The sequence below is a fragment of the Falco punctatus genome (genome assembly GCF_963210335.1).
Source record: "Falco punctatus genome assembly, chromosome: 6".
NCBI classification, from domain to species: domain Eukaryota; kingdom Metazoa; phylum Chordata; class Aves; order Falconiformes; family Falconidae; genus Falco; species Falco punctatus.
In genome coordinates this window covers 19892928-19908345 of record NC_137585.1, presented here as the reverse complement: position 1 = coordinate 19908345, position 15418 = coordinate 19892928, and the positions used below count along the sequence as shown (strand labels likewise).

Below are 15418 nucleotides of genomic sequence, written 5' to 3'. Positions count from 1 at the left end.
CCTGTCTGTCAGAAAAGGAGAACATACATAGGTGAGACCATACAAATTGTCTTTGAGGCTCCTTTCCCTTTTGTATGTACATGTGCAAAATGCTAATGAAGAATAGAGTTAAAATATAAAGGAAATACAGGTTTCCTCATCTAACTAGTCAGCTCAAATAATGGTCCTCAAAATTTTTCTCACTCTTCAATACTGGATCCCATTTTTTACACTCTGCAGGGTATATGCTTAATGCCTTCGGACAGATTGTCTGACTTTGAACCCAGCCAAGCAGCACATATGTATAATGAGTCAGAGATCCTGTTGCTATTATTCAGAAGGTCACAGGATGACTTTCATGCAATCCTTGCTGTTCACACAACAAGCTTTGTGATTTGTGTCGTAGATGATCCTGCGCAAGCCACTTCTGACTATGAGACCAACAACAGTGATAGCAGCGATATCGTTCAAAATGATGATGAGACAGATTGCTCCAAGGAGCAGATGCGGAAGGGATCCATCTGTAGGACATACACGCCTGAGACCATCATTCTGCATCCCTTGATACCACCTGAGGTAGCTTATTTAAGTTCCACTCACACAATAGACTGAATGTATACTGACACTGGGAAACAAACAAAAAACCCCAACAAAACGACCAGAAACCCCAAATCCCTACAAAAATAAACCAAAACGAACCTAGGGCTGTCTAAAGATTGTGGCTGTGGTTTTAAGCAACAATTGCAGCAGGCTCCTACCTTGCAGTAGGAGGATTGACTTTCAAGAATTGGAAGGAACCATTGAAATGTGTGAGAGCTGCTAAGCACTGGCCACTTGTGAAACACTAACCATTTATTCTGATGAATAAATGTAAGTTTATGGATCTGGCATTAGGCATTTCTGAAATGTTTGGCTTCTGTGTTAGCGTTGCCTTTAAAGGGAATGGATTGGAAGGAAATTATCTTCTCAGGCTACCAGCATGATACATGTAGTTTTCCTGTTCAGCCACTTCAATCTTAATCGCCTTGCAATCTTGGCTAAAATATACAGTGGTCCTTATTTTAAAATATGTTAACACTTGTCTGAGGGGGCTGCGTGATGTTATTGTTGGTGTATGTCTTGAACGTAAGAACATTGCAGTATGGTAAACAAGTGCTGTCTTCTCACAACTACTGTATTCAGCTGTAAGCTTGAGTGAGATGTAGAGGGAAAGCTTTGTTTAGTCGAATTTTCTACAGCCTGTTGTACAACTGAATTAATATATTTAAGATGGCATGAGCTCTTGAAAAATGTATTGTAATCTGTGGGGTTGGATATGCAGAGAGAAGACATTTTTCTTGAGATATTTTGGCATTTACTCATCTACAGTTTCTTAGTAATAATGAAATTCAAGGAAGTATACAGGGAGAAATGTGAAAGGAGGGGAACAACCCATCTTTTGTTTGCAGACCTTGAAAAACAGGTAGGTTTCATTTTGAGAAGTACAAGTCTTTGCTTGGACCAAGCCCCATTAGCCATGTTAGATTATAATGAATGGCTCCTGATGCGAAAATAGAAACCAAGCACTTTTCCCTCTGTACTGTAGCAAATTTTGCAATGAAGACAGAATCCCTTGGAAATGAATGAATGAATCCCATGAATGAATGAATGAATTTGTCTCAAGGATAAGCTAAGAGACTGATGTTTCATATACAGAATTTCCTTTTCATTGAAGTGAAACAAATTATAAATGAGAGTGACTAGCTGCAGGGCTGGTAGAAATGGGGACATCTCCACTGAGCTGAGTAAAGTACCGTCGACTTACAGATGATGTTAATGTGACCTTTGTTTTTAAGAGCATAAATTTTTCCATGAGATGCTTCACAGAACTGAAATTCCTCTTTATTCTGATTTCTGGCATAGGACAAGCCTGTACTTGCTCCTGAGCCTCTGGTTATGGACAACTTGGATCCCCTGATGGAGCAGCTAAATAGCTGGAACTTCCCAATCTTTGATTTGGTGGAAAAAATCGGAAAGAAATGTGGTCGGATTCTCAGTCAGGTGAGGAGGTTATCTTGTCTGCACTGACCGGCTAGATTGTTGACAGATTCAGACAAGTTGGTGTTAAGACCCATGGTCCTTGCAGGCTGGTCATCCAATGAACTGGGATCCCTGCCACCTAATTTAAGGTTGACAATATGAACTCTGTCTCATTACATTCCTTACTTTTAAGTGTCTGTATTTTTAAATTTAAAAATGTGAAAGAAAAAACCACATACCTATTTCGCCTGCTTCTCTCTGCCAATGAGTTTACATAAAATTTTCTGAATATTCTCTTCTATCTGAAGGAGATGCTGCCACCCCTTACTGAGGTTTTTGTGAAAGGGTTTCTCATGGGGTTCAATATGTGAGGGATAAACAGTAAATATATTCAGTTGATGCAGGAAATACAGAACTTTGCTCTTTTTTTTTTTCTTTTTCTTTTTTTTTTTTTTTATACTGGAGGTTTCAGTCAGCCTGGTCAAGTAAGCAAGGTTACAGGAAGTGGATGAAAAAAATAGTCCTTGCTGTATTCCCTCACCTTTAAAAAGTCAGCACTTTGGTAGTGAATTCGTATCATTTTTACATAGGCAAGACTAATATACTATGAATCAGGATGTGAAAGCTTACTAGTCTTTCTTTCAGCTATCTGTTTTTCATTCTCTTGTAAGTTAAATGCAGGTACTGACACAGCCCGTCTCTACCCAGCACAATTAATCTCACTTCCATAATCACTTTCTTGGCTGAACTTTCTACTCTGTTATGCCCCTTTGCCTGGCACACTGATAAATTAGCCATTTTTTTCCCACAGAAGTATTGAGGTTTATCAAACAGGAAAGGCAAGTAATTATTATTATTTAGGGATGGAACAGAAGAAAAACCCAAGAGAATCTGATTGATCTGGTATCGCCTTACAAGGCGTTATGTAGTCACGAGTGTTGGAAAGAAGAGATTATGTTAATTGGTATGATGTGGAACAATTGACACCACCCACACGCAGAGGTTAGTGTGTCAGGCAGATCTTAGTACAACAAGCTCCAGAGAATGCTGCATCAAATCTTGGTCCCTTGGTGGTTAATTGTTATTGAGCTAAATTCAATTACCAGTGGTCAACCAGGAAAACCACGGCATGGATTCAAGTTTATTATGTGGTCTGCCTTTTATTGTTCTGTATCTTGGCAAGTAACATCTATGTTTAACCAGCCTGCAAGCTTTCTAGGTTAATTTTAGAGAAATAAGCAAGCTACGACTGGATGTGGATATTGATATAAATTCAGTGATGATCATTGAGACATTTTTGCACTGGACAGTGAGTATGTGATTAAAATGCTCTTCTTGATCATATTGGTCATGTTATTTTCTAATAGTATAGATTAATAAATGAAACATAAGGGAAAACAGAAGTTTGTTTTAATGGCTAACCAACAGTTTGGATGAGCCAAAATTAGTTCTGATTTTGCATGGGTACCTCTGTAGGTTTTAATTACTTTACCAAGTTGCATGGAGTACCTGTCAGGATAATTCCCCTGTGCCTTCCTCAATTCATACTAAAGCTGCACACCCTGTTTCCCAACATCTCCTTTGTGCACAGGTTCTGAGCATATTATCCATTTTGCAGGGCCACAAAATGAGGCCTGTGAAATAAAATAGAGAAGCTTTAATAAATAATATTTGTGATCAAAATTCAACATTTTCTGTCACAGCTGTTCGTCATAACTACCGCTCCCTAAAAGCAGCATGTAGTAAGTTCAACCTTGTTCTTAAAATAAAGACAGATCCTTTAGTTATTTCCCCCACCTATTCAGATGGTCCTAACAAAATTATTTTCAGAAATAAAAGAACTAAGATATAGAAATCTTTTTCTCTAGCCAAAAACACTGTCTTTTTCTTTATCTTAAATCTTAAATCCTGGGATAATATATAGAAAAGAAAACAAAAGCTCTAATGATTTATTCTCTGTATTTTGCCATTAAATGGATTCATCCATTAAAAATAAGTAAATTAAGAAGCTGAATTAACTATGTTTGCCTTGCTAGGTTAAATTTATGAGATGGAACAAAGCAGAGTTGACACGTGCCTCTAGGGAAGCATTCAGTTTAGAAAGCAAATGCTGGCTTAGCATCTTTAAAGCTGCTTGAGATGTCTGTTTCTTCTTTTTGGAATGTTAAATTGATTTAGACATATAAAAAGACCCCAAATCAGTCAGCAGCCTTAAAAGCATCTGTGCAAAGTACAGTGGCAAGCACTCTAAATGTGGCAGTAACAAATATGCATGATAGGGGTTAGAGGGGAATTTACATCCCAGAGTCATTTCAGAAAGGAACAGCAGAGCTCTCAACTGAGTTGAGTTGATGCTTCACAACAGGCCATGAGATAATATCTTCAGTCACACTTAACACTCTTCTTACAGCTCCTATAAAAATAAAACTAAAACTAAAACCTGTGGAATGGAAAATCATTTGCCTTGGAAAGCAAATAGAATGAAAATAAATACACTAAAGTTAAGGTCCCTCTCTAGCTGATTACTGGGCCCATGGAGATGAGAAATGCTGGTGGTGCTCCTACACTGTCAGTACGCCAGCAGCACCGAGGCAGGGTGCCATCATTGCAGTGCATGTGAGTTGGTCCCTGGGTGGTGCCAAGAAGAATGTTTTGTCATCTTACCATGACACATGGCTTCTGCAGAGAGAAACTGTAGCTGTTCTATGAATGTGCAACAGAAATCAATCCTTGGGGGATGGGATATTCCCGGGATTCACAACAGCCCCTGTGAGGGATTTTATTTGTCAGAGCCAGAGACCAGGAGTCAACAGTTTGAAAGAAACACATATTTGAAGAAAGCAAATACAAGAAACCAAAAAGGAGTGCAAGAGGGTTGCCTGCGAATAAGAAGTAAGGAACCATTAACCTGAACTTTGTGTGTGTGTGCCTGCAACACCCAGGAGAGGTGTGAATGGCAATCCCCATTTCCAAAACAGCTTCCATTAGGAATCATTGAGAAGTGCTTGTCCTTTTTCAGGCAGCACTGCCAGATGTATCTGAGTTATGATTCATTCAAGCATTAGCAATCACAGCAGAGACAAGCAAAAAACAGAGGCTGGAAGGAAAAGGCAGCGTGGAGCACCCATTGCTAAGCGCCTGGCCATCAGAATTTCCCTGGGCTTGTCCCTGGCAGCAGGGACCACACTGTGGCTGTGAGGGTGCTGTGCTCAGTCCATGGGATTCTATCTCCCAGGGAGTTCATGAAGCAGCATGCGGTTTGGGAAGGAAGGATTTAAAAAGTCAGAAGGATTTAAAAATGGTTAATCCAAAGCAATGAATAAACAAAACTGCAGGTTTTCTTTATTTTTTAAAATTAAATAATTTAGTTGATTTTCTGGAAGACATCAATGCCCTTTTTTTCTTCTTTCTAACCTGCCCTTACCCCTTCCTCCTCCCCCTTTGCTATGACAGAGAGAAAGAAAGGAAGAAAACTCTACATGTCCAAATTACTTGCTTGGCTGATTTTTCTTTCTAATGACCACAGAGAATAATGCCATTTTACTCCAAGTCATGGGGAAAAGCTATCATTCATGTCCATCACAGTCAGCTTTGCTTCTTTTCAACTACTGTGGAATTTCCTGCCCCCAAAACCCAAGGGGAGGAAAACCAGGCTTTTTTTAAGATACATGCTTTATTTAAGATACCTATCCCATATTGGTAGTGTAGACCAGTAGGGTTTGGGACTGCAGAATAATGTTTCTTTATGTTTCCTTTTTATATACAGAGATATTTTTCTGGAAATATGAAGTTTACCATTCAGTGATCTAAGACTAGAGTGCAAAATACCTCATCTCTCCATAGGTGACATTTTGGTTCCCAGCTGATCTACTTCAGCTGTGATTCCAGATAGATAAACAGAATTCTAGCAGTTTCTAATCCAAATTATGCATAAGGTCAGTCTTTTCACTCTCCCTCAGTACACGAGGATCCCATGGCGTTTTCAGAGAGTGAAGTTTTGCCTTCTACAGGCCCTACCTTTTACTCTAAGCTCATGTCTTCCACAGCACTGTAATTCAGTAGTTCCTTAGCTCGTTTGTTATAAAGAGCTTTTCACTTTATGGCCAACAGCCACAGCCACAAAGAGAAATCACCACCAGCAGTGATTTTTCTGACTGCATTGCTAGTGACATTTATGCAATTATGGTAGGAACAGAAGTAAGAGCTGGGGCCACCAGCAAACCCCCCAGCTGTCAGATATGTGTCACGAGAGGGGCATCCCAGGTGGTGTCAGACACAGCACTCAACCTGTGTCTGCATCGTCACTGTCTGTTGCAATGCTTTGCCAAAGTTAATTCACATGCAGATTTTTCTTCTTGGGCAGTGACTAGGAGGGGAAGCAGCAAGGGAAGATCATTAATGCTGCAAATTCATGCCTTTTTTATTATTCTTACTGTAAAAATCCACAGTGGCAGGACATTTATGTTCATTAAACTTTAGGTGCATCTCACAGGTCCCAATTTGTATATCCAACATACAGAAAGAAATGGGTGTGTATAGGTGTTTGATTTACATTCAGGTGTAAAAAACATGAAACACAATTTGCAAAAATTTCTTATCAGTATAGCACTCATCATTCCAAACGTGCTTCAGATTGTTTAACTCTACACAGATCATTACCAGACAAATGGCATCAAAAGGACAGAATTTAGCTAACAGCAGTAAATAAATAAAGAAGCTGAAAGGCTTTATGGTCCAATTTGTGGAATTGAAAAGGTCAAGCAGTAATTTTACTATGTCCCATTGTTCTGTATGTCAAGTTCAAACTTGTCTTTAGAAGTGTCCATTTTGCAGTAGCCGCTGTCTACATTTCTGAGACATTGTTTGTCTCTTATGAATACCCCCTTACTCATCCATCACCTTCTCCCTTCCAATATGTTCTCTCCTGGATGTCTATAGTCATCTTTTCATGCAGGAACAGGTGGAGCAGCTCTGCTTCTTAAGCCACTTGCTGCCTCTGAAATCCTCTTCAAGAAATCACTTTTGCCATTTCACTTCCACAGTGTGGGAGAATGAAAGGAGATAATGCATAGGATCTGAATGGTTCTCTCCTTTTGTCATTCCTTGTGCCCCCATTTTCTGGGAATTTATTTGACTCATGGATGCTCCTTGGAGGAGTTTGTGAGGAAATTTTTCCCAAGACCCTAAAGATCTCTGGATATCTGCCTTTATGTGTGTATGTTTCTGAGGTGCTTGCAAAATTTGGGGGATCCATATGCCTGAAAGGAAGAGAAGAACATCGGAAGGGTGTAATGAAGGAATGAGGACTGTTTGGTACTAATAGCTTGTCTGTTTAGCTATGTAGCCACATCCCTATGGAAATGCAAATAGCTGCAGCTATAGCTGGATCAGATGAACTTGAGAAAATAGTACCAGGAAAGCAGGTTTTCATGGAGTAATTTGACAGAATGATTTTGTATCTAATTTGTAAATTTTTTCTCATCTATTTAGCAGCATGGTTGTTTTGTTTTTTCAGGTATCATACAGGCTTTTTGAAGACATGGGGCTGTTTGAAACCTTTAAAATACCAGTGAGGGAATTTATGAACTACTTTCATGCCTTGGAATGTGGATACCGAGAGATACCTTGTAAGTAAAAATTCCCAGCAGGTAATGATGCTCCATTAAAGTTTTGCATATTTCCCACACACTTTGTTATTGAAGCCCTGCTTGTCTCATTATAACAGCGACTACTTTCTCTTGCTACATCACAATCAAATCTGGCGCTCTAGCGAGAGGCTGGTGATGACCCACAGCCTCTAGTCTTTTTTTCATTCCATGTAATGTTTCATTTTTTTTTCATAAAAATTCATGGCAAATTCTGTGGAAGCCTGAAACCATATAAAGCTACTATAGGTACAAGGGACTGTTTCCTGATGATGAGCATACCCCAGTGCCCCAGTTGGAGTTTGCTGAAATATTTCTCTCCCATAAGCAATTTGGATTTTTACACGGTAGCAGTAGTATGCTACCAAAGGTGATGAGCTTTGTGAAGCAGAAAAAATATTCCAAGTAAATGAGTGCATCTTGTTCTTCTGCAACTACAGCTCAGCTGATATTTTCCAGTGTGAATCATTTATTCACTGAAAAACCTGCTTTCAGTCATCCCCAAAGTATTTACTAATTCAAATCAAATTTACCAAACCACTTCAAAAGACTGCAGAAGACTTTTTTTTTTTTTTTTTTACAGGAGGAGGGGGAGTTATTACCCCCTTTAGCTGGCAGATAACCCCAGTGTTGAGCAATATAGGACACCCTGATTTCTCCTGCCTCTCAGAAAAATGTATGAAACATTGGTTTAAGAAGTCATACATTTCTTTCTCAAATTGTTAAATACCCGTTGGAACAGCTACAGTGGGAAGGATTGAAGGAAAGCTACCTCAAAATGCCTCACAGCCAGGTGGTTTGGAGACTCTTCTGGGAAAGTGAGAGACCAAATTTCAAATCTTTCCTTGTGTTTGAACCTGATCAGGGATTTGAAGCAGATTATAGCCTGAGTAGGTTATAAGTAGGTGTCTCACAATCTGTCCTACCGAAGGCATTCCTCTTCATTTAAAACATTTAACTATTCATAGTGTCTCAGGGGGTTTTGTGAATCTAGCCCTTCATTTCCTTGGTTTTTCTTAAGTGTGTTTCATTTCAGTAAAGCAGTATATTTTGTCTAATATTTGTCTAATACAAAATTAATTTACCTTCCGATTTTTTGTTTCTGTGAAGGGGTAAAAACCGAAACAACTTATTTGGACTTAACCACTTCTTTCTTCTGGTTGCTGAACTGAACAGTGGGTTACTCACACAAAACTGCTGGTGAATATCCCAGTTGGTTTACATCAGTAGAAGTTTCACAACAGGCTAATCCAGCCTTTACTCCTGAGAAGAGCATTAAACCCCTAGGCAGGGCCATCCTCTAGTTTTTTCATTAGGAGATTAGTGAGAAGTTCTTAGTACTTTGAGGAAGGCAGGAAAGAGGAAACTCCATCCTTCTTTTACTTTCTTCTATCCAGAAGTAACCATTCCTACACTGCTGACTATTACTGTTAAAAATTTCAGCTAGTGATCACTGACAAGTATTTAAAGGGAAGGTCACAGGGAAGACAAAGAAGAGCAAGAGAGAAAAGCAAGGGGTAAATAAAAAGGCCAAGTGGCATAACATCATGCTCACATTTAGTGAGTAAGAAGAGCAATTGCAAATTCTGAATAAGCCTTCCTGTGTGACACCATCTGCCCTTGGCAGGCAGGATACTGCTGATTTTAGGCATAGACAGAGTAGGCAGTTGCCTCGAGCACTGGAGTGTAGGGGCAGCACGGTTGTGAGCCCTCCTGTGCCAGAGCCAGGGAAATGGAGGCTGGCAGCTGCTGCCCCACTGCCGCTGATGGAAGGGGTTAGAACTGTGGGCTCAGCAGTGCTGTTGTGGAGGGGGCAGGTGGCTGTTCCCAGCAGGGGCAGGCGTTGCCTATCCCCTAGCAATGGTAAGAGGGCAAATATCGATGTCCAGGGTGCTTTCTGCACCCCAGATCCTCTCTTTCCTTCCTCTTCTCCCACAGAAGGAGCGGCCTTAGGGTGGAGTTGGATTTCAGCATGGAGAAACCCTCCATCAGCTGCATGCTGCCTATCTTTAGGGTGCAGCAGGTATAAAACCAGGCTGCTTACACATCTTGCTGCCAGTCCTCGCTATTCCCCCAGAGTACAGAGGTTTTTTTCACTGCTAATGAATACAGTCAACTTTACCTATTACTTCTTAGAGAGGGTTTCTGGACTTGTGTGTGTGTTGGTACTTTTTCCCAGTGAAGGATACATATAATCTCCAATGTTATCCTGATTCTTGACCATTATCTTCATAATATAATCTAGTTCTTCACCTGTTCCCATCAAGCTTGTTCCAGTAATTGGTTTGCCAATGAGAGACACATGACTGATTGGCAATCACCAAGGAGTCTCCAACTCCAAGACGACTGATTACCTAGAGATGTAGTCAGTTACTGTGAGTTTTAGAGATGAGAGTGACCCAGCAGTGAAGTCCCACATTTTTGTGCTTTGTCTTCTGGAATGCATCTTTCTAGAACAGCAGCAGCAGTAATGTAGCCACAGGTTATCATTCTGATTAGCAAATTTCTTTGTGTTTAGCTAGTCACTGTAGAAGATACATGTGCTTTGCCCAAAATTAGCCTGAATCACAAGCTGAAATGCTTGTCTTTTAGCAGTTTAAGCCCAGATGTAAGCTTTGGTCTTCGTGCAGCAAAGCATTTACTCCTCTTTCAGCATCATGGTAGCTTTCTGCTAGTGTATGTTTAAGTAATGCTTTGTGCTGAACTAGCCTGTGATTCTTTTTTCAGTCGTTTGTGTTGATTGTGGGATAGTTTATCTGGTCTTGAAGGCTTTGGTGGTATGAGTCTTGGGGTGACTTTCATCTCTCAATTCTGCAAACGGAGCTTGTAGTAAAACAGATTACAGAATCTAGGCTCTGAACTCTTATCTCTGGCCAGAAAACTTCAGAAAGAACCTGGTTTAACTGTGCAGTGTACATGTATCCTGAGTTTTATGATTTTTGCTGTGCAGCTGCTGGCACAACACTTAAATTTGCTCAAGTAGAGTCAGGTAAGTGTTACCTGCCTTATATGTAGAAGGTAGGTGAATTTGGCTACTGAAGTGGATGAAATTTTCTTGCTCATTTCATGTGAATCAGAGGTTAACAGTGCATATTTACACGATGGCATTTAACTAGCTAAAGGCAACTACTAGATTAAAAGATTGGAACTGGTAGCATAGGTCAGGCTCCTTGTGTAACACTTTCTTTGCAAAGTTTCCTACATTGCACATTTCCTACATTCTCTGCAGTTTTCTCTTTCTTGACTAGTGTGAAACATACCATTGAATATGCTTCAACTTTAGTAAAAGAAAAACTGAGCATTTATAGAATACAGCTGTTTTTCACGCTTGTGACAGTGTTTGATATGTCTCTGCTCAATTGATGGCTATGTGGTACCCACTAGATGGTGCTGATTTCCCTCTGCCAGAAATATCCTTCATGTTTAATAGCTGGGTCCTTTGCTTTGTATCACAGATCACAACCGAATCCATGCAACTGATGTCCTACATGCTGTTTGGTACCTTACTACTCAGCCCATCCCAGGACTCCCAACTGTGATTAATGATCATGGGTCAGCAAGCGATTCAGGTATATTTAAATGTACAAGTATGTGTGTTGTATTTTTGAAGTTTTTTTCAAGAAATTTCCTGTAAGAAAGCAAACAGTTGAGGATTGCATGTGATACTCGTTATTATATAGACCTTTAAGTTCAGTAGCATGTGGGATGTTGAAGATGTTAAGGTGTGTTTCTGTAACTTTGAAGAGAATGGAGTTGGTCCCCCAAAACCTAATACTTTACATTTAAGGGTGTATGAATGCAAGCCTCTGTAGTCATCCGTGACAAGAGATGTTTGTTACCATTTGATTTTTACACTAGTTTTTTTTCCTAGGAAAACTGCAGTAGTAGTGCTTTTCAACGCTGCTCCAGAAGCCATGTAGACTTTTAAATCCTCAAACCTTGCATTGTTTTACTATTACAAAACTGCTGGGGCATGCAGGTAGTGCCATGCAGTTGCCACTGCTTGGCTGTCATGAAGTGTTCCTTTGCCTTTCCTCACTGTCTCCAAAAAGACTTGTTACCATTTTGCAACTAGGTTGCAAGACCACTTGTCTGCTGTTTTATGATTGCTCCTTACAGGAAGCTGTTCTTCTTGCATCTTTATATTAACTTATCCAGGTTTGGCTGTAGTAACTAGAGGACCTGTCTGTATTTTGTGGGAGTTCTGAGGTAGTTACTGGAAAAGCAGGAGTTTGTTCTGCAGAAAACACTTCCATTTCTGCTTTTTTTTTTTTTTTTGGTGGTGTTTGTGTGGCACATACATATCATTTGTGAAACTCTTTAGGATGTTTTAGTTGGGCGGGAAACATTTTTATTCCTATAAAATCTTATTAGCAAGCGTTGTTGGAAGCTTTGTAGGTGAGCTGAAATGGGTGAAATGAAAGGGATTGAATTTTGGTGCTTTTTGGTATTTGTTATTTGAAATACATTTGTTCAGCTGCAAGATCCATTCAAGCAGATTAAATTAGCAAAGCATCTCACTCAGTATCTGCCTCCGACAGGCATGTTCAAGCTGCTTCAAAAAGGCTCTTTAGAAGATTATCAGGAAAGATCCAAATTCTAAATCTTTGGATTGGAAAACATGCACCATAATTGAATTAATAAATGATACCTCATTACTTTAAGGACTGTTACTGTCTCATAGACTAATCTCTATGGTGAAGCAGTTAAAGGAAAGAATGGAAAGATCAAATTACCCACAAAGCTCTAGCATGGCCATGAATTTATGGCTTATTGCTAGTAACTTACATAATTTGAGAACAGGCTCTGCTGGATGGCTGGAAGATCCGCAGTTGGGATCAGAATTTGTTCCTTTCCAATTGTGTGCTTAATGCACTGGATCGTGTGCACAGTATCAAAAAGCATTGAGGTCAGAATGTGTTTACTCTTCCACTATATATTGTAAATTTGCTCCTTCTCTTCCTGCTTTGTTGCTTCGATCTATTTCAGTAAGTCACTGAAAAAGTACCAATGTCTTGGGATGGTTTATTTACATTTATTTATTTATGTTCAGATTCTGACAGTGGAATCACTCATGGCCATATGGGTTATGTGTTTTCGAAGACATACACACCTACAGATGACAGCTACGGATGCCTAGCTGGCAACATCCCTGCCCTTGAATTGATGGCTCTTTATGTAGCTGCAGCCATGCATGATTATGATCATCCAGGAAGGACCAATGCCTTTTTGGTAGCAACAAGTGCTCCTCAGGTAAATAAATCTCAAGCAGCGTTGCTGTTAAGTTTGGAAGGTAACAGCTCCTTGCAAGTGGTGCCTGTGGCTTCCATTAAGCACAAGTCGACCAAATGTTTTGAAACAGCTTATCAAAGTGACAGAAATAATCACTTCACTTGGGGATTACTAGTAAGACTCTTCTTGCACACCCTCACTACCCTCAGTTAGTAAAACTGTTAAGATACTGATAAAATGTCTCAGTGAAGGAGATACTAATATTGTGCTGACTGATAGAGAATCTGTAACTGTGAAATAAGAATTATTCTACCCAATAAGGCACAGAAAGATTAAAATAAAATAAAAACTCCCACCTGTATAGTTGACAGACTGCCATGCAAATTAGTTTGTGCATGATTGTAACATACCTTCTATTGTTCGTATAGAATATGAGCAGCGGCAGTCTTTTATGAATGTATTTTTACACTATGCATCTGTTGGGGAGGAGTATGTGTGTGTGGAAAATAATTTGAGTTTTATAAATGAAGAATTGAGACTTACCTAAGGTTACATAGAAGTTGCTGCCAATGCTGGGAGTTGAATTCAGTAGTTCTGAGTCACTGTTTATCGGCTTAATTATAAGATCATCTTTCCTTACTTTACATAGCTGACCTGCCTGGCTTCAGCATACTGTGCTGAAAAATATTTCATGGGCAAGAAAAGAAAAAAATAAAGCTTAATGGCAAGTCATGTAGGGATGCAAAAATTCTAGATTTACTCCCCAGCTTGGGTCTACACTTCCTCTCTCACCAAGAGCAAGCCACGTGAACTTGTTCTGTATCAGTTTCTGTCTATAAACTGGTAGTAATAGTTCTCATTACTGCAACATCTTTCTGTGATTAAGAACTTTGACACTCTGGCCAGGTAAATAGATTGATAGAAGGTGTTTGCTATCCTTAAATCTACTTTTAAGAAATGAGTGCTATAGCTTTGTGGTTATACAAATCTACAAGGGAAGTTAGATGATTGGCCTTAATGTAAATAAGTTTGAAAATAAGTTAATGGGAATAATTCAGACTCTTCTTGTTATTTTGGCGGGGGGATGGTTTTGGTTTGGTTGGTTGGTTTTGTTTTTCTTTTAAACCTGATGTCACCTGAAATTTGCAAAACTTCTTTTTAGCATCTAGTTTATTTCTTCTGTTTCACAGCAAGTAGTATCAACTTCCAGTAATGATGAAGTGCCGCTGTATTGAAACTGCCCTCAGGAGCTGGGCTTGGGTAGCAGAATATATCTATCTCAAATGCTTACTGTGCAGTTATGCAGGATGAGCTGTAAAGCTGAGTTACTTCAGCAACTTCTTCCCTGGGGTAGAGAGTTCTATACTTTAGGATAGGATTGATATTTTTATCTCTAGATGACAGGAAAATATAATTGAAGTGAAAAGCCACTGAAATGTATGTGTGTATATTTGTGTAAAAAGTTACAAAACTTGTATCTATTTTACATAGAGGCCTATTTCCAAAAGCTTTTTTTTTTTTTTTTTTTTTTTAATAAACTAAATTGTCAAAAGACTGAATGCTGCTGAATTGTAGAGATTTCCTAAATGGTTGTTGTCCCCTAAAGTCCATTTTCTAGATCTTTTTTTAGTTTCTGAATGGGGTTGCCATCACTGTGAGAGTTATGCATCTTATTTTGGTAAAGATTTAACCAATTTTGGATTTTAGCACTGAGAAATCTGTGAGGCTGAATATGTATTGTCAGGTTGCAAACTGGAGTTTCATTTATTTCTGTGTTTGGAATCAGTCTGATAAGGACAGAACTGCCAGGTGCAAACACCAAAACCAATAATCCCTGTCAAGTGAAGTTAGTTCTGAGAAACAGGGAAACACACACTTACATTAACTATTTTGTGGCCTGAAACAGAATAATCTATTGTCATATGATGCAGTTCAGTCAGGAATCAAAGATCCTTGAGTGTGAAAGACCCAGATTTTTCAAAATAATCTTCCAATAAATCTTCAACATCACAAAATTCAGGTGTCTGCTGTTAGTCCTGCCAAAATCACATTTTCAAACCTTGAGAAGTTCTTTAAAAAACAAACAAAAAAAACCCAAACAAATTAACCAAACCTGAACATCCCTCATGCGTCACCTCCACATCATTCTCATTTCTGCACTGCAGTGTTTCTTTTGGTAAGAGGTTTCTCAGCTTTCAGCTGCCTGCATTGCTTTCACAGGCAGTGCTGTACAACGACCGGTCTGTCCTGGAGAACCACCATGCTGCTGCTGCCTGGAACCTTTTCATGTCGAGGCCAGAGTACAACTTCCTGGTCAACCTTGACCACGTAGAGTTCAAGCATTTCCGCTTCCTTGTCATTGAGGCAATTTTGGCTACTGACCTAAAGAAACACTTTGATTTTGTTGCCAAATTCAATGCCAAGGTAAGGAGATTGTTTTGGCTTTCTGGGAGATGGTCAGAAAAGATTGTGGGGCTTGGTAGCATCACAGCAAAAAGGCCAGAAACTTTTTCTTCTTTTTCTTGCTTTTTCTTCTGGATGTC

At 39.4% G+C, this 15418-nt stretch overlaps 1 protein-coding gene across 4 annotated transcripts in view; it reads left to right on the top strand.

Annotated features, from left to right (window-relative positions):
* PDE3A (phosphodiesterase 3A) overlaps window positions 1-15418 on the top strand; it is a 270061-nt gene that overhangs the window by 233230 nt on the left and 21413 nt on the right. For all 4 annotated transcript variants that reach the window (XM_080391144.1, XM_080391143.1, XM_080391146.1 and 1 more), the window contains exons 8-13: window positions 386-555; window positions 1882-2019; window positions 7514-7625; window positions 11099-11212; window positions 12697-12896; window positions 15096-15299. In XM_080391144.1, coding sequence (XP_080247270.1) covers window positions 386-555; window positions 1882-2019; window positions 7514-7625; window positions 11099-11212; window positions 12697-12896; window positions 15096-15299 — 938 coding nt within the window. The remainder of the gene's footprint in view (window positions 1-385; window positions 556-1881; window positions 2020-7513; window positions 7626-11098; window positions 11213-12696; window positions 12897-15095; window positions 15300-15418) is intronic.